The sequence below is a fragment of the Xiphophorus hellerii genome, chromosome 22 (assembly GCF_003331165.1).
Source record: "Xiphophorus hellerii strain 12219 chromosome 22, Xiphophorus_hellerii-4.1, whole genome shotgun sequence".
NCBI classification, from domain to species: domain Eukaryota; kingdom Metazoa; phylum Chordata; class Actinopteri; order Cyprinodontiformes; family Poeciliidae; genus Xiphophorus; species Xiphophorus hellerii.
Window position 1 is genome coordinate 10,166,650 of NC_045693.1, and position 19,876 is coordinate 10,186,525.

Sequence of the window (19,876 nt, forward strand, 5' to 3'; positions counted from 1 at the left end):
TTTAATTATTATCTGTTAGTTTTCAGAATCATTTCTTTATTGTTGTAAAGTTTTATTGATATGCTTCCTGTAGATGCAATGGATGTTATGTTTATTTTAGTTCCTGCCACTCCAATTATTAAGTTCCCGGAAAGCTTGCAAGTTTAGTCAGTTTACGACTATGAAATTTCATATTGGCAGTAACTGAAATTATGCAATATACAAAATAACGATTTAAGGACTATAGATTTGTGACTGTTTTTTTAAAACCTTAGCCTGCTGAATTTCGTTTCTGAACTGTAAAATAAGCAGGTAAAATAATCAAATGGTTAAACACCTTTTAGCCTAAAATTAGTGGAGTGCCCGTTATCTGCTTAAGACCTTGCCATCTTTATGCTTCCTCAGACTTCCTAGCCATGTTGAGCTTCACTGAAGCTCAACATGGCTTCAGTAAAGCTCAGCTAGCACTGTGTTCTTTCTTCAGTCTCTAGTCTAGACTATAGAGGGTATCAGCTCAACTTGGTAGAGATTACTAAGAGAAACTTGCTAATTCTACATCTTTAATACATATGCAATAGCACAGGTTGTTTCTTTGTCTGTTGATGCAGATCAGATTGGTTTAGGCTTGTTAATTTCTTTTTTTAAATGAAATGTTATCTATTGTACAAGTTCAGATGAAATGCATTAAATTTGGTCAGATGTAGGAAGGCTGATAGCATTACACCATAGTGGCACTTCTGGTTTCTTTAAAAAATATTTGCACTAAGATTATAATTTAGAAGCAGAGCAGAAAATCTGCACCAGAATCTTGTATTAGTTTCTCTTCCTTTCCTTTTTATCCCAGAGTCACAGCAGAGTATACTCTGAGCTGACTGAGAAGCACACTGAGGATAAGGCATGTGCATTTGACAAAGCATACTGTGAAGGTTCAGTTAAGTGGCACAGACCCGAAGGTAGACAGTAGATCTGTTTACTGCCTTGAGGTTTTGTGGTTATGCACTAGAGCTTTCCAGTTAACAAGCATGATCTAAGGATGAGGTGACAACACCAAACACGCAGCAGTGATCGAATCCTAAGTGCTCTCTGTGCTAACACAATTGAGGCATGTAAGCCCTTTGTTTGAATGATTTGAAGATATCATGACATAGTAAGATGATTTGGAGATTTAAATCAGACCACAGCATATTCTCCATATGGCCACAATAAAAAGAAACACCCCTGTCACAGTCATGGACTAACATTCTGTTATTTTGCTTGATTTGAAGAGTTTCAACAGTGGTATCTAGTTTCTCTCCCTACAGGAACTTCTTGTCCTCACAGTGACTGTGCTGGCATGAGCTTGATGGACCAACAAGTCTTTACTGTCCCCAGGCAATCTGGGGAGCATTTCCACTGGGATTTATGACCCTTGCTGTGGTTACCACAGGGATGATGCCACAACACACAGTTACACGTTAAAGCCTACTCTGCTGGCTTCAGACTTTCCTCTCGTTAACTGGGTCATTGCAACGCTTCAAGGCTTAGCTTTGTTGCTAAAGAAATATTTAAGTTCAGAACTCTCGTATACTGCTTTATTTTGTTTAATGCAAAGGGTTGTATTTAGTTTTTGTTGAGCAGAAGATGTGGTTTAAAAAAAAAAAGTTTAAATCTATCTTGGGGCAGGCCCTAAAAGAGGGTGGTAAACTCAAATGTCTATTAACCATTTATTCCAAGAGACTGCTCCACATGTGGACACTCAGCCACTAGAAGAAGTAGATAATGGTCTTCTGGTAATACTAATTATTTACTCCCCCATTGCTTTTCTAAAGGCATAAATGTGTTGATCCCACACAAGATGCTCAGTCTGAGCCCAAGGCGAACAAAACAACACAGAAAGCTGCTTTATAATTAATACACACAGTATAAAATATTGATTGTGAGAAAGATGTGGCCAAATATGGATTCTTTTTTGTTTGGATTTGCACCAAGGATAATAACCAGGTATTGTTTCATTCTTGTGGAGAAGCAAATCTGCATTCGATTTCAGATTTTTATGTCCTGTGACGGTGTGTCTGTTGAGGAAGTAAAAAGTCAACACATCACTCTTTAATGTGATCTAAACCTCAATTTAAAAGAAAACAGCAAATCTTTTAAAAGAAGATAAATAATATTTGTTATAACGACATGGCTGTATAAATGTGTACTAATTACTGGAGACTTGGCTTTCAGAACTAACCACCACATTTAAAAGAACATTAAATAGGAGTCAGAATATACTGATTAATTATGGTCATTGGTATAGTTTGTTCGACCTGATATTTTCTCTGTTGCATTTCATTACAGAAGCTATGGTCTGCATAATACTTTCAAAACATAAAAGGGATCTCACTGTTGAAAGATGTAAGTCAGGAGAAGGGATGGACAAATGAGATACACCATAGAAAGTGCAGAAAGACGCCATCAAGTTGAGTAAATATGGCATGACACTGACATGACCACAAACTGGACTTTGATCCAAAATCGATGAAAAAGCTCTAAGAAAAGAGTTATGAAGGCAAATACTACTATCTCCCATACATTCATTTATATTGGCTATTAGATGATAGTTTGGCAAGATAATTTGCCTTAAACACTTTTTGAAATTTCTATAAAGCATTTTTGGACTATAATTCCATTCCATTAAAGAAATGCCTCAGCAAAGTTTTAGTTTGAGACTTAAAGTTTTTATTTTTCTTTCCTTAAAAATTCAATTTATTTATTATTGAGTTGTACAGTTTATAGGCCAAATAAAGTTCTAAAATGTGCTAATTTGGGCTTTGTTTTTTTATGTATTACACAAAATTGGTGTCTTAAGAAGAATAGAGACATATCCACTGTATGTGGGTTGAGTGCACATATTCTGTGGGTTGGTAGCATCGTTTTGTTCTATAAGACTAGCCACCACTACTTGTTTTGTTTTGATCATTAAAGGTGAGGTTACAGCAAGAAGTGTACATTTTTAGGTAATTTTTTTCTGTTTTCATTCTTATTAAAAAGCCACAACAATGAAGTAAGCATGTCTCTCCTATTGACAAAAACATACCCAATCATAAGTAGCCAGAAATCCTTTTATATCTCAAGCCCAAGCTCACCCTTTACCCTGCTATCACCATGCTGCCTTGCATACATATACATGCAGAAGAGTTGGGTCTGATTAGCAACCACATCTCAGATCTCTGATTAGGTGTGGAGTAAATGAAGTGCCCCCCTCTGGCATGCATTTCCATAATGTCAGGTAATTAAACCCCAGTGTTTTAATAGCTCAGGAATAAGGAAGACTCCCCAAGAGACCAGACAATGATGATAGATGATGTTGAAAAACAGTATGCCGCTGGCTTGGGTTTGAGCTGACTTTGAAAGTGTTGGATTTTACTGAAAATACAAATGTGCCATACAGTTTGATGTTAAGGGCAATGCCTAAGCAGAAATTCAATATATTTCAGTTTTATATCAGTGCAGAACAATGCAACATGAATAATTCCATCTTTTTTCTGTTATTTTACAACAAACAATTTGCACTAGAGATGATGTGGTATCCTCCTCCACCTTTTACAGCTACAGTGTTTTTTCTCTCTTCTCATGAAAAAGGAGGTGGCAGTTATCAGGTCATCATGCTATCTTGCTAGAACACAAAAGGGTGGCTCAATTATAATAATATTAAAGGAAAATTTATTTATTTATTTATTCCTAACAATTCTTGTAAAAGCTAGACATGTCTCCTGAATAAAAAGAAAAGAGTCAAATTTTTCCAGGAAATTTACCACTCTCATTTACACAGAGTTGCTCAGGAACGCATGCACATTTGAGTTATGTGCTTTTTGTTGATGGCTGACAGATTCCAGAGCTAAACAAAGGCTGCGAGAGCATAAGCGTCTTTTTTATCACAGAAAAACCTGGAGAGGTGCTATTGTAAACATGACAGTGGATTGTCAGTACATCCCTGTTTGAGTTGTTGCTTTATGTGTGTGTGAGTTGTCATACTGTATGTGCGCACAAAGACCACACAGATGCGCAACAAAAGCCCTTTGATGAATAAAAACCTGCTGTAGGAAGGTTTTCTTTGTCAGGCCCACTCATATTTGTGGGTCTGAAATGAGAATAATGCTTCCACAGAATCCAACATGAGCAGATTGAACTCCAGATGTCACTTCCTTTATGTAAATTAGACTCTAAAAACACTAATAAATAAGGACTTCTTTGGTAATGGCTCATTTTTATTATCTGTTGCTGGGGGGGAAAAAAAAAAGCATTTTTGACTAAATGAGCTTTTGAACAGGGCTGATTCTGCAGCTCTATCTGAAGATAATTAATCGGATATTGTGAAAAACCATTCTTTTAATCTCTGATGTATGAACTACACTTCAAGCGTCACTGCTACCTACTTTGAATTTCATAAAATAACAGATGTACCTTAAAAGTCTTTTAATCTTTCTTGTCGTATGTGAAAATGGATTGCTCAAACGAAAAGAAAATAAATGGGTTAATTTTTAATGATGCTCTACTTGGGTTTCCTCTTGCAGAAATGGTATGTTGTGTCATTCATTAATGTCTGCCAAGGGATGATAAGTGTTTGTGAGCTGAACTTTCTTGTATTTGCTTTGCTTTGCAGATGTATCAGATCAAAGAACTGAGCCTTTTTAATAAATGCCACAATCATTTTAGTAACGAATGCCTTTTCACTGAAGCATGTTTTATGCTCCTTACACATAAGGTTCATATCAGCACACACAGCTTTCAGCAAAATACATGCAACTACTATTTTAAGTAATATAGACATTTTTGTGCTGAGCACAACTAATGTAGTAGGAAAAGAAAAACCTCAATCATAATTCACTGTCAAAGAATGACACATTAGCTGCCAAATGGCTAAAGTACAGTAGTTGTTCAACTAAACCACTTTCACACACAATAACACATTTTGTACATTTGAGATGTGACAAACTATTGGCTCATATTCATGTAACAATTGTTGGAAGGTAGCAAGCATCAAAATACAAACACTTGTTTTGTTTGGCACAGCTAGTGAAATGTTTGATTGATTGTAGATTCAACTGCAAAACAAACTATTTTTGTCGGTTTTTAAATGATTTTCACCATTTCCATCCAAGAGTAATCATTGATTTTTATTTATTTATTTATTTTTTGTTTTGTTTGCCTTTTACAACTGGGAAAGTATAATCTGACAATCTTTGCTTTTAGGTTAAATAAATTATACTGTGGAAAAAAATAATTGACAGTTTATGCATTTGAAACATTGCTCTGATGTTATGTAAACTATACCGAAAAAGTCTTATTAATATTTGGGCACTTGTTCATATGCGTATTGACTTTTTTTCTCCTCTCATTTCAGCAAACACCAGTCTTCTGGGAGGAGGTGGAGGTGAGTAATATTAACATTTAAATATATTTAATCTTTGTACATAATTCCTTATGTATGTGAATAGACCAGCCTAAAATGTTGTATGGGTCATTTAGAGAACTTCACAAATTTTTATTTATTTACTTATTTGTTTATTTATTTATTTTTTTGCCTATTTTAAATCTAACTAAATGTTTTGTTAGATCAGAATATTACAGAGTAACCTTGCTCTGTGCCACTGAGAGGTGGTCATTACTTTAGCAGCCTGCCAAAGAGCATTATCATCAAAGCAAGGAAGCAAACCCAAGGCAGCCAACTGTGGTGTGAGAATAATGGGGAGGCAGGCAGGGGGTTCCTGCCCACTCTTCTTTCTTCTATTTTTTTTCTTCTTTTTTCTATGGTGTTAGACATTTTCTGTGATATTATTGAGATAATAATTCTTCACCACTGTGACAACAGATCTGGATAAAATGCTCTAGGTTAAAAATGGAATGTTAATTTTTATTCCCAAAGGGAATTTTTGATCATGTGGGAATAATGTGATCTGCTTCAGTCTTGTGTATCCTACTGCGTTTGCTGATGTGTGTAATATGTCTTCTGTCTAGAGCTGTACTAAAGAGCTTTCTTTTGTGAACCAAATAGCCTTTTCAATTTTTATGTTAAAATATATTTGTGGAAATTCTTTATAAACTGTAGGTTCACTGTGTTTTTTTTTAATGTCTCTTTCACTTTTTCATGGGTCATATTGGATTTATGAATATTTATCTAAGAGCTAAGAGTTTAATAGTAAATTGTTAAATTTTTATGTATCAAACTATCAAGCTACAATGAACCCTCACCTATTTGAGATTCAGTATTCGCAAATCATCTATTGTGCGTTTTTTGTTTGTTTTTTTTTTTCCTGTGGAATGTAATCCTGATTATTTATGGAAATCTCCCACTGATTTGTTTCTTGTTTTCCATTTAGCATACTGTTTGAAAGACAATGCAGCTTGGAAAGCTGAAATACCTAGGTGCAGTGCCATTAATTCTCTTTTATGCTAATTAGCTGTACCCTCGAATGGAAATAAGGAAGACTGTAGATTTTAACTTAGTAGTGCTAAAATGGTTTCAACTGCGTATAATAAAGTGCATTTTGGGTATGAACTACTTAAATATTCAGTTTTTTATTGGGAATTCACATATTCATGGATTTCAGCTATACATGGATTGCTGTGGTTCCACATCCCCAGAATCACCTGGTGTTCACTGTAGCTAGCTTTTAGATGGCTGCCTAGCTAAGAAGCCTATCGACAGTGCAGAGCACAGGAGTTAATCAGCCATGTTCTTTGTTAGAATGAAGCAAATATCATTCTAACATCAGCAGATTATCTAGTTGGCATTTGACTGCTAATAGCTAACAGCTTTCTTTTTCAATGCTATACTATTTAGCTGTGTAGGTTATATAGCTATATTAGCTATGTTACATTTACTATGTCATTTACTGTGGTAGCAAACTGGTTATCTCACTTGCAGTGTAGGTTGCTATTTAGTTATCTTAATCACTATGTAACTATTTTTGCTTTAAAGCTTTTCTTAAGCTCTACCTCTCAGTCTGGCTAGCTGTCTACCTATTTTGTTGGTGAGTAGAAATAGACAGTTTAAGTATCTAGTTAGGTTTCCTGCTTACCTACCTTGCTTTCAATTATTGAGCTTGCTCTCTAGAATGTTGTCTAGGCATTCAGCTATCTAACTTGCAGTCTATCTTTATGCCTTGCAGACTGCACTGCACCATGTAGCTATTTAGCTTGTTGCAATCATGTCTACTGTTGCTGCTTTTGCTATCAAGCTGTTTCATTGTCTAGCTTGCTATTTAGCTTACGATCTAGTGCCATTGTTCACTGCTTTGGCTAACCTTGCTTGTGCCTTGGCTTGCTTTCCCTCTCTTGAGACATTTTTTTAAAGGTTTTGTCGACTCCTTTATTTGACAGTTGTCAGATAGGAAAGTGGATTGTGAGAGAGCAGGAAGACATGTGGCAAAGGTCATCGGACCGGAATTCGAACCAGTGACAGCCGCATCAGGGATTAAGGCCTCCATACATGGGTTGCGCTTTACTCCTAAGCCACTGCCACATCCCATCTCTTTCCACATTTGACAGCCTTTATGAAAAGAACTTTAAGAAACATATTCAGTGCAATATAAAATAAGCTGAAAATAAATACTGTTACTTTCATGGCAATTAATAATTTATTTGTTTGTGTTTATTAAGGCTTACCACCTGGCAAATATGAATTATTACAGACAAAGGCTGAGCATAGTAGAACTTCAAAGCCTCAGCATAGTTTAATGCTCAGTGCACATGCTGTCAGAGTCATGAAGGTTCTCACATCTCATCATGCTCGTTGGAGTGGGCCTTATCTTGTCTGATAGATGGTTAAGGGTGCTTGCCTGCAGTGTGGTTTCAAAATCTGTCACTCACAAGAAGAGATCCTCAGCATACAACTACTTTAAGAATTTCTGTGATTGAGAGCGAAGGTCACAAACATACATCTCCATTACCAAGCCAGGCCCTCCAAAACAGGGTACACTGTTTTCCTGATTGGTGTCTGTCTCTGCTGCCGTCAGATCTCAGTATTGATTTGCCATGTACAGAGAAACAAAACAAGGCAATTTTATTTTCCATTATATTCTCATTACCGTCGCATTGTGGAATATCACCGTTTTACAGTTTCTCAAATCTGTGTTGTCGATTGATCCAGTTTCTTCTTCAACTAATAATAGGTGTTGGGGTTTTGCTGATTGCTCTGTTTCAAAACAGTGTCGGCAAATATCAAGCTGAATTTATGGTTGTCAACACTGGAATGTGAGATCCTTTGTTTCAATTAATGTCATACTTTGCAAGGAAACATTTTCACCTGATTGAGACCTGCAGCTGTGCTTATTAATGCCTGAGGAATTCTAATTGTAGCTACAGACCTTTTTTTTTTCCCTGAGCCAGCGTCTTTTCAGTTTTAACTGACTTCAGGTAATGCCGTTGCTGCTACATATCTAACACAAAACACAAGGTTAACTCATAAATGCTGATGCTCGTACTTCTTCCAATAATAATCAGCAAAGCAGGTCTCAGAATTACATATTTTTTATTTTACTGCTTTTTAAAATCATTTATAGTAATGTCAAATTATGCTAATTAGAAACAGAAACAGTCATCTGACTGTTTTATTAAGAGTTAAAATGTTATGTTTTTTTAAGAACATGTACCTTTTTTATTTTATCAGCACGAGGCCAAAAGAGCTTTAGCTTTTCAGTGTCTTTTCCACTTAAATGTGTCTACAAACTAGACAAAATTGTTGTCTCTGTTGCCCTGCCCAGCCTCTCTACCTCTATCTGTGGCTTGGCATGTGAAGACCTCCTGCCTTGGTGGCAGTGAGGATCGATGGGAAGAGGAGATGTGGTCTCATATAGGGTCCTCCTTATCTCCCAGCTGTCTTCTCTGGGCTCTAAAGAGGGCCAGTTTCACAGCAGGATGATCCATCATGCTGGCCTCACACACCTGAGCTGTGCTTATTTTCTCATAGCTGTGGAGGTGGGCCTCCTGCCAGGAAGTGAAAACTGGACAAAGCTTTTACTCTGGTTACCTTTGTGCCTACCTTTTTTCCATACTTGTTAAATATAGACATGTTGGTTTGGGCATGATTTTTCAACTTACTTAATTCCATAAATGAAAATCTAAATTGTAAAGGAAATTATTTTAAGGATCAAAAATCTTATGAACATCTTAAGTGGAACATTTTACTACATTCAAGCCATTTTTCTTATGAAGAATTATTTCAGACATGAGCTTAGAGAATGGGAATTTATTATTTTTGGAATATTCTAGGCAACATTAAACTTGATCATTACCTCGGCCTCGTTTGATGATTTGTCTGCTGCTGCCTGCCATTAAAAGGTAGCCAGAGAGGTGACACCTGGGCAGAACATTTATTGCACTATGTAAGGTGTTTTATAGATGCATTGGACTTTTTCAGAATTTCAATTTAAAATGTGTTAAAACCTGTCACAAGTGTACTATTGCCGGGAACATGGGCTTCCCTCTCTCTTTACAGAAAATGCAATGCACTATATTATCGGCTTCACCATCTAGAAACTGGTGAAGCTGTCTTTATAGCTGTCTTTATAGTGGAGAGTTATGAGGGCTTAATTTACATACAATTTAAATTGTGAAAGCAGACGCTGGGCCAAGCGGTCACAGGAAGGAACAGATTCAGAGGGGAACGTGAACCAGAACAAGTTTTGAGCAAGTGCGTGCGGGATTTAAACACATATGAACATATAAACTGACACTTGTTCCGCTGTGTGCTTAGATTAGTGGCATAAATATAACATCAAGCTTATCAGTATTGCAATATGTACAGATCCGACTAGAAGGACGTTTTTTGAGTAAAACGCACTCTGAATCTTGCTCGGAAAAATGTTACGTTGGATGAGTTGCAGCTCATAGATGCAATGTATATTGGTTATTTGGGTGACATAATTTATGCAAATCTTACTCAAATTTAGCAGCAATGATTCAATATTACCTGATCTCATGCTACGCTTTGCAGATGCTCTGTCTACACTGATGAAGATTTACTCACCTCATAAATATTTAATTAAAGCTGCAGCAAAATAAAATACCTCTTCATGATGCAGTAGAACATTGAATTCCATGCCCATGACCCCGATACACATGTGTTATTGAAACTGGCTGCCTGAAAAGTGCAGTCAATTCTCCATTACCTCCATTTTCAAACTGGGCCTGGTAATGGCCTGCCTGGTAATAGAGATATGATAGGAGTTGATTTTATTTTAAATGAGCTTAATTTTCTCGCATTTAGACCTACCCAATAGTTTTTTTTAACACATTAGGATACCTGACAAGGTAGGAAACAGTGTGACAGCAGTCATACCTTTTCAATCACATCATAATATATTCCAGTAAAACATAGAGAACAATGTATGATTTTGCTTGTTATCTAATAGAGCACTATAAAAATAATGAGGGTCAGTAATAATAAAGCCTTGGGATTTTTTACTTTAATTACGTTTTTATATTCCTGGTGTTTGTTGTTGAGACAAAAAAAATTATTAGATTCATACACCCCAAGGCTCAATTGCTTCCTTAGAAATCACTGATGGGAATTCATGGGATTTCAGCTGTTCACTCTTAGTATTGTGTACGCAATGGGGTCACCCAAAATAGTACTGTTATCTGCAATAGATGTGTTGGTCTCACCGGGATTCCAAGCATACATTGAGGGAAATAACAATGATCTCTGATAATAGCACACTAAATGAGGCCTCTGTGAATAGAGGGTAATTATGAATAGTACCAGATTGTCTATGTGATGTGTGCCACAGCATGGCTGGGCGCTGGCACAGTCCCAAAAGGAAAGAGCTAATGTAAACATGTTGTCTACCCTTCCCTTTTCTTTCCATTTGTGCCTTTCTAACACACAAAATCAAGGATTCAAGCTCATATTGAACCATGTAATGATACCATGAAGCCCTGTGAAGGTTGTGTGAAGAGAGGGAGCTCCCCTTGCCTTTGATGTGTCTATCTTGAAGGGGAATTGCCTCATTACCATTCTAACCAGAACCATTGGCCATTTAGCACTAGGCTTTAACTAGACCACCCAAACAAATCGTTCTTCCAAGGTTGGGCCTCCTTTTTCTTCTCCAGTTGAGCAGCTGGGCTCAGTATGGGGTTGTTTTCTCTGTCCATGAATTCACCAGCGTTTGCCACTTGCGTAACAGTCTGGGGAGTAGTGAAGAGAAAACTGCTTTAAGTTTTCCAAATCAGTTGCTTGAGTCAAAATAATATTTGTAACATTTGAGGTTAATTATGTTCATACCATTTCATGTGTTTTATGATTATACTCATGGGTCCTTCTGTGCTTTACCTTCTTTAGTAGGTAAAGATTTCATGTGCCGTAGACTCAGATTGACAAAATCATAGTTGATAACATTTCTTAGAAAACTACTGACTAATCTGCTGCAGGACTGCATCCTACATTTTAGTTGTAGAGTCCTAGATCAGACTTTTCAGTACAAAGTCAGAACCTAGTATATTTATCTAAACAGAAAAAAGCAACATCAGCAGTGCATGTTCAGCAGATCTATTGTAGGAATGGCTCTCGGTAAAACAGTGTGCTCCAGTGTGCCTAAAAGGAATGTTTCAGTTTCAGACATGTTTGGATAATCCTTTATCAAGATTCCTAAGTGCTTCACAGTGCTTATCTCTATCTCCATTCGTTATGCAAAGAGATCTGTTTTCTTTTCCTGTCACCTCCAGGTGAACCATTATCCTCTGTCTGGGTCCTGCCTGAGGCTTGTTTATTGAGTAGATTGGAGGGGACCGGGGCATGGGGCTTTGCACAGGGGAGGGGTGTGGGTTCAGATACGGCAATGGTGTTGGGTGACAATTTGAGCTAGGTGAACTCACGGCCCTTACACAGCTCCCAGGATGCCCCCACACTAATCATGCAGAGAGGACATTTTATTCTCATAAGTTATAGATTGCACACTATGCTAGACTGATAGTCATCAGTTCACAGATGGTAGTAACAATCATTAGCATAACTTATGACAGTGAGAGCGTATTTCCCCACAGAGTAGCCTAAATAATGTAAAATGATAAATTGAATGCAGAGATTCCTCAGTCAGCGGGACACCCTTGGGATTTACATATTTCCTCGCATTTAGTGTGGCGTTAGTTACACTCTGCTCTTTACCCAGCTTTTATTTAGGCTGTATTGTTCCACATTTTCTTTAAAGTGTGTTTGAGGCAGGACCAATTTAAATATGTGTCAGTCCTTCTCTTTGGGATTAGCTCTGCAGATAAAAAGCTGTTTGTGAGGTAAACAGACAACATAAACACATATTTATTCTTTTTAGGCTGTATGGTTCAGCCTAATGAACCAAACAGCTTCCTTATGAAGGTATTCTTTTGTTATGGCGCTATATAAATATGGGAAAGTTTTTTGCATTAATTTGTAAGTGGTACAAATATAAAATAATCTAACTTAGCTAAATAATAAAAGAACCACTGAACTGTCAAATGAAGCTGTGGTCCCCTTCTTTTTTAAAAAAAGGATATTATAATATGTTGATAAGATAACACAGATGAAATCCACAGCTCTTCTTGCCTCACTGGGGGTAGATTTCTCTGTATTTGAATCAAAGTTTTATTTATTTCTTTAAAGAATATTCTGAAAAAAGAACATGATTATAACCACAGTTTTCAATGACCTCTAGGTTCCCAAAAAATTGGAAAGTTAAGCTTTTTGGAGAGATTTTCAGATCACAAGACGACACATGATTTCAAGCTTGCAAGACCGAGACAAATTAGATTTTGCTGATGTGTTATAACAACTGAAATAACAATTTAGCGGTTTTAAAAGATCAAGTGTACAATAACCCATTCCAGGTTAGAACAGCAAATAGTGGTCTTTATTCACCGTTTTGCATTTTCATGCATAAAAAAAGTTCCCTAAATATCAAATAATGTTTTAGGGAATTGTTTTAGTTCAGAATGATTTAGTTTATCTTATTATTTAATATTTGAATTAGAGATGACCAAATGCAGTGAATTTCTTAAGCTGTGAAGCAGCTTTTTACTGTACATTAGATAATGTCCAGCTATGAAATAGATACCAACTTTAATATTGTCAGCAGCTAGTTTTTAGTTAGCTGCATAATTGCCAAATCGCTTAAAAACCATTCAAATGGGTGCGGCAGTGGCATAGGGGTAAAGCACGACCCCTATATGGAGGCCGTAGTCCTTGACGCAGCTGTCAAGGATTCGAGTCCCAGTCCGATGACCTGTGCTGCATTTATTCCCCTTTTTTAACAACCACTTTCCTGTCTGACAACTGTCAAATTTAGGCCTGTCCTGGAAGGACAATCTATACTGTTAGCTCATTCCCACTAAAAGAAATGCTTCCAGATCGCCTTTGAATATGCTTTAGTCAATTTAGGAAATAGTGCTGGAAATAATTCTTTCTGTCTTTAATTATAAAGGTGTTATCATTTATATCCTGTATATCATTTTAACCTAACATATGTAATATACATTTTGATATTATTAAAACGTAGATCTATGAAGGGTAACATTTTTATTTTTATGTTCTCCTAGACAATATTATAATTCTCATAATGAATAATTGACAATTATAATAATTCAACTGATGGTTCAGATCATGCTTTCAGAACAGATTGTGCAGTGACAAGTCACTAACAGCTGTTAGCAGCATTCCTAAAGTGCTTATAATCTCTTCAAATCTTGTCTCTTACACTCACAATTAGATTATTTCAAGTGAGTACCCAAAATGCTCCCACAAATGATTTATAGTGGCGGGAGCTTCTTCAGTGCTTAGGTAACCCAAGTGTTGTCAGTCAGTCCAATAATTAGTTCAAATCAAGTCTGCCAATACAAAACTTCAAAATAAGAATCTAAAAAAGAGTGTCATGCCTAAATCACTCGGTTTTATAAATAAGAGTTAGGAGTAGTTGAGACAAGTTACATACACACAGCAGCATGATTGCTCTTTGTGACACAGACCTGACATTGCAAGATCTCATGCTTTGTTGCACATCTAATCCTTAAATTAAAAAAAATGAGAAACTTTGGAGCATTACAGTGTTTCCTGATCCAATTACCCAAGAGACCATTCCACGGAAATTAACAGAACAAGGTCATCTGCTGGACTCAATTTTGTGACTGGGTGAAACGTTTTAATCTAGCTCTTCATTCAGCATTGATAGATGGAGTAATTGATGTGGAATGATTGGGCCATTTATTTTATTCTTCAGCAGTTGGTTCCATATTTAGTACTAGTGTTGGGAGTACAAAGGGATGGAAGTGAAAAGTCGCCAGAAGTCCAAGGATGCTAGTGACAAAGAGGAACAGATTCAGAGAGCAGAGAAGGCAAAAAGGGTTATGAAGCTATCTGGAGCAACAAGACTGGTCACTTTGGTCGTGTTTAGCTTATGAGACATTAGGGAGTGCCTAAGTAATGTTATGGAAAGGTGTGTCTCTATGAATAAATGTGAATGAAAGATGCATATGACTTGTATGCCTCTTGCTATCCTTCTCTTTGCCCATGAATCATTCATATCTGTCCCCATGTATAAATCAAGCTGCCGGTCTTTGCCTGCGGCTGTCGTGTCATTAGCTAGTTGATGGCATCGCTTGATCTTTGGCACTGCCAGTCAAGTGTGTTAAAGGGTCTATATTTTAACAGTGTACACATCTGAATATCAAACCATATGAAGGTTTTGCTTTCCTAGTAGCAAAATGTGAAATTAAAAGAGGCACAATTATATAAAGGCATGTTTCTCCAAGAACAATAAAACGGTTTTGAAGAACATTGAAGCATCTTAATTGGCGTCTACAAAGAGGATTAGCTGATCTTTGTTTCTAGTGAGTTTTTAATGTGCCCCAACTGAAAGCTAAATTAAAAGCATTCACACTTCTTAAGCTTGTACATTTTTTTCCCATTTTATATCCACAATGGTTGTTGTATTTTATAGGGATTTCATGTGTTGGCACAACACAAAGTAGAAGATTATTGTGAAGTGGAAGGAAATTTATTATGAGATTTCAAAATGGTTTTACAAATCAAAAACTAAAGTGCGCCATGCATTTATAGTCAGCCCCCCTGAGTCAGTACTGTGTGTCCCCTTTAAATACAAACAGGATTTTTGTGGTAGGTCTCTACCTGCTTGGCCCATCACTTTACTGACTGTTTCTGGGGTTTTTTTGTTTGTTTTTTTATTTGCTAAAAGTTAAATCTCAGATGATTGGATGGATATATTGTACATTGTTTTATTTTTTTAAATTTTAAAAGCCATGTTTCTGAAAAAATGTTCTGTCAGCAATTGAAGTCTATGGTTATGACATGACAAAGTGCAGAATATCATATCCCTATGATGTACAGTTATGGAACTGCTCTCTATTCCAGAAATATCTTGTATGTTTTTCTACTAACAAAATGGCAAATTCCACTTCAGTTAAGGTTTCTTATTCTCCCAAATCTGTCCTTTACACAGTGCATCATACCTCATTAGTTAGATTAGCTAGCTGAACAAGTCATTCAGTGTGATTACATCTTCTGTTTACAAATTTAGAGAAATAGTTCAAGGATGATCGTGAAACCAACCTGAGCAATTACGACAGGATTAGAAATCTGGCTATTTTTACATTAGAACTTATTTTTGTGCCTACAAAGGAGCACAAACATGCAGTGAACTATCATAAATTCTCCGAATAATTTAGCAGAAAATAAATCTGATGGTGCAGTCAAGTCCTCCACTTCCCTCAGGGTTCCTTCTGTAAACATATTGCAGCTGCTTGTTTTACTTTGTGTTTGACCCAGTGCAACCCCTCTTTCTCTATTTTATAGTGTCTCTGTTCTGCCATCTCTAAAAGGGAGAGTCATGTTCTGAAACCTTGCAACAAATATTCTCCAGTCATTAACTTTTTTGCTTTGGTTTACCAAAAGATACTGAGTTGTTTTTGTTTTGTTTTTTTCTTAAGGTGTACACCACCTTCTTACCGACTATAATTACAAAAACCAATTAGCTTGAAAAATATGAAAGAATCTATCAACTAATTTCCATTTTTGTGTATTTGTTTTCACTTGCCTCTCATATGACCTCCTCCCAATTTTTTTCTTGTGCACCAGTATTTCTGGGTCAGTTGTTAGGGAGTTTAGACAATTCAGTCCATTACCAACCCTGGTGTCAGAGCACATTTGTATCCCGTTTGGTCTTTATCATCCCTGCTTTTGGGGGTTGATCCTGCTCGCACATCACTTCACTACACTGTTTGTCTTTTTCATGGTTTTGTTTGTGTGCATTATCCTCTGTATGTAGGTCCCCATTACTGTGCATTTTCATTACAGCGTGCATGAGTGCAGGCATGATTATGCCCATATTTCCACATATGACAGGCTTGTGTCTGTCTGAATTTGTGTGTGTCTCATTCAGAGATAAATGACTGCTGAGCTGTCCTGTCGACTGACCCAGTGGTCAGTTTTGGTCCTGCTGCCCCTAGCGATGCGTGACAGAGTGATGAGATCTGACAAACGGGGACAGTTCTTTGCAGGCCACTGCCTCATTCCATACTGTAGTCTCAACTATTATGGCAAAAGCATCAGATGAGGTTTGAAGAGTTTTTAGCGTCTTGCTCACAAATAAGTCAGAGCTTGACAATATGTCAATTATAGGAAGGTTTGTTATTTGAAAACATGTATTTAACAGGTGTGCATAATAATCACCATGCAAAGAGTACAGGATAGGAACAGAGTGTTTCCTTTCTTGTTAACCTCCACTGTTATGACCTAATTTACAGCAGACTCGTTTGCACATATGGATGCTGACAAATTTGTTGACACCCCAGTTAAAGATGTGTAAAAAGCTATAAAATGAGTTGATTTTGTTGCTGAAGTATCATAATCTTTCACTGAAAATGTCAGAAAAATTTTTGTTTATACCCACTTATTCTTGCAGCGCTGCTGGGGGGTTTGGTGCCTATCTCCAGTGGTCATTGGGCTAAAGACAGTGCACAACCCTGGCCAGATCTACATTTCTACCCTTTGCACTTTTCCATATTATAATGGACATTATTTATTTACAAGAAAATAACTTATCTGAGTCTTTGCTGCTGATGAACATTTGAATTTGCAGTAGTTTGTGTTTGTGGTGGTAATTGGATCTTAAACTCTTGTGATGTTACGGTGGAAATGGGCCTTTTAAGTTGCTGTGAGAGAAAGGGAAGTAACATTTGAGCATTTTGGAAGTACCTGTTGGCTGATTAGTAAGACTTTTTTGACACTTCCTGTGCTGTGACTGACCTGCTATGGTGGCCTTTTGCCAACTGCTAACAAACTGTCAACCTATCTGCATCTCTCCTGAGCCAGCCTAGTTAGCAGCATCTGACAGGCCACACGCAGACATGGAACATTTGAGCCCAGGGACGGCAGAGGGAACTTCTCTGGAAAGCTGTCGTCTTTTTTTCTCTTTTTTTTCTTTTCAGACCATAGACAGGAGGAAGAGATTATCTTCCTCTGTCTTTCTTTTTCTCAAACCTCTATATTTCCTTCACTATCAACCTGTTCCCTTGGTGAAGATCTTCACTCTCCCAGTGCCTGTTATACCACTCTCAACCAGAGTGCAGAATAAACAGATGGGTGTCAGAGGATGAAACGCCAAGTTTCCCCAAGGAGCAGAGCCTGTCGTTGTGTTAACTTTCCCACTGTTACCTCCTGAGGACCACAGCAGCAATCCAAGTATGCTAGCTCAGAGTAACACCGAGACAAGCAGTTGGACTGAGGTGAAAGACGCTCCATGTGTCCTTCCTTAGGGAGAGATGAGCATTTATACCACAGGGATGATGCCCACTGCTCCACCTAATCCTCTTTTCCTAGACACTTCATTATCACCCACACTCTGCGGTTGCAGTTTTGTGTGTGCTGACATATCTCAGAGGAAAACCACAGAATCGCTTGTAAAGGTGGAAAGTGAAGAATGACTTTTGAAAGTGAGAAAGGACAGCGAAGATCAATGAGAAAGGATAATGTAGCATGCGCAGAGTAAAACTGTGGTTCTGGCAAAGAACAGGAGCCTCATATACAAAGTTCAGTTGGGTTTCCAACTGAAACATGGTGTACTCCTAAATCTAGTAAAAGGCCTATGCACATACAAATCAAGAAGCACAACACAATGTGGACAATTTATTTTTTACATCCCAATCATGGTACATTTAACCACATGTGAGGGATTAACAGAAACCTCCCTGTACATGCCTCCTTTGAAATATGCAAATAGATGATAGAAAGCCTTGCATTTGTGAATTTCCTCACTGTGAGCAAAAACCATCTCTACACACAGGAAGTAACTTTGTGGAATGTTATGTGAAGCCGGTCATCCTTTAATGTTTCACACCAATAACATGGATCATGGACATTATTGTAAAGGAAACCAGATGTACACTGATATGATCAAGATCAGAAAGACTTGTATGTGTATTTGTATAACTGTTATAAACAAAGAGGTACACAATGACTTGGCACAGCACCCCATAACTGCACTGTAATCTGCTAAAAACTGAAAGTCATGCAATTTAACCACTAACTATTAATGATTCAATTCAGAACAATGGAAGCAATTAACCACAAATGCTGAATTTCAAATGATTAAACAGTACAATAAGCTTAATTATTTGTAGTAGTTTAAAAAGTTTTGAAAGAAACCCAGCAGATTGCATGGAGTCATTGACTTGCAGCATTCACTCCTTCTGGACGACCACATAGTGACAGCAGAAAATCACTAGTATTGTATCGTTGACTTTATAGAAACCCTTCAAACTGAGCATGTACATAGTGACAGTAAAAAGACAAACAGGACGAAAACTGCAGCAGAACCTGGCTCAGCACGAGCAGCCATCTTCCACAACTGACTGAAGGGTTGAGAAGATGTAGCAGATACACAAAGTTTTATAGTTTAAACTTCAAAAATCATGGATGTGCAGCTAAGAGATCTGCTGCCATCATGTCAACATGAACCGAAATCTAAGAGAAATGTTTGACCCCATGTTAAATCTATGGCATGAAGATTTGGGATAGTGCTAAAAGCAAAAGAGGGCCCAACCCATTACTACTAATTTATATCTAATAAATTGGTAAAATTTGTATTTCTTGCTGGTGAGTGTACAAGAAATACAATTTTGTATTTAATGATATACATTGAGTATATAATGATCTTTAGTAATCAAGTTATCAAGCTTTCCAGTACACACAAAACTGTGATTATTATTGAATCTCTTTCTCACACTTTTAGGCTTATGCAGAGATGTCTGCTCGGAAAAAGACAAATTTCTAAGTGGGAGAGTGCTGCAAAGTCATTCTAAGCCCACTGAAACATGTCGGTTCTCTGCTGTGAGACTCACATTAGCACATGCCATAATTGATGGAGGAGGCTACTTAGCGGTAATAATGGGCATGGGCAATACAGGGGGGGTGGTATCAAGGCATTGTTTTCAGAAAGCTCTAATTAAGCTTTTTCCTGTGACGCTAGTGTAGCACCAAGTGTCCAGGTTCATAAGAAATGCTTTCTAATTCTCTGATAAATCCACCACATGCCTGTTTGTTTGTTCAGGGTTTCCCATGCAGAGCAAACATAAATAGTTCATCAAACAGTAAGAGGCAGAGCTTATCTCCAGTGACTCTTGCCCTGCCTCTGATGAAACAGCAATCAGCTCTGTACCATAGGGAGCCACTGTGTGTGCAGTCGGTGGGTGGAAGGATGCTGCTTGCCTGGGAATGTTAGACGTTTGAGGCCAGCTGGGAAATTCCCACCAGCAGCCAGCTCCACCTGCAAAGCTGCAAACAAGCCCTTGTCCCCCTTCCTTCAGTCTCCCTGGCCACGCAAGAGATCGACACCACAATGACACTTTCTCAAGGGTCTTCAATCACCATACTATTTTAGGGTGAGGTGTT

At 37.4% G+C, this 19,876-nt stretch overlaps 1 protein-coding gene across 2 annotated transcripts in view; it reads left to right on the forward strand.

The window, feature by feature from the left end:
• The window catches only part of macrod2 (mono-ADP ribosylhydrolase 2), a 477,335-nt gene that overhangs the window by 130,734 nt on the left and 326,725 nt on the right, over positions 1-19,876 (forward strand). For both annotated transcript variants that reach the window (XM_032552623.1, XM_032552622.1), the window contains exon 4: positions 5,348-5,377. In XM_032552623.1, the coding sequence (XP_032408514.1) occupies positions 5,348-5,377 (30 nt within the window). The remainder of the gene's footprint in view (positions 1-5,347; positions 5,378-19,876) is intronic.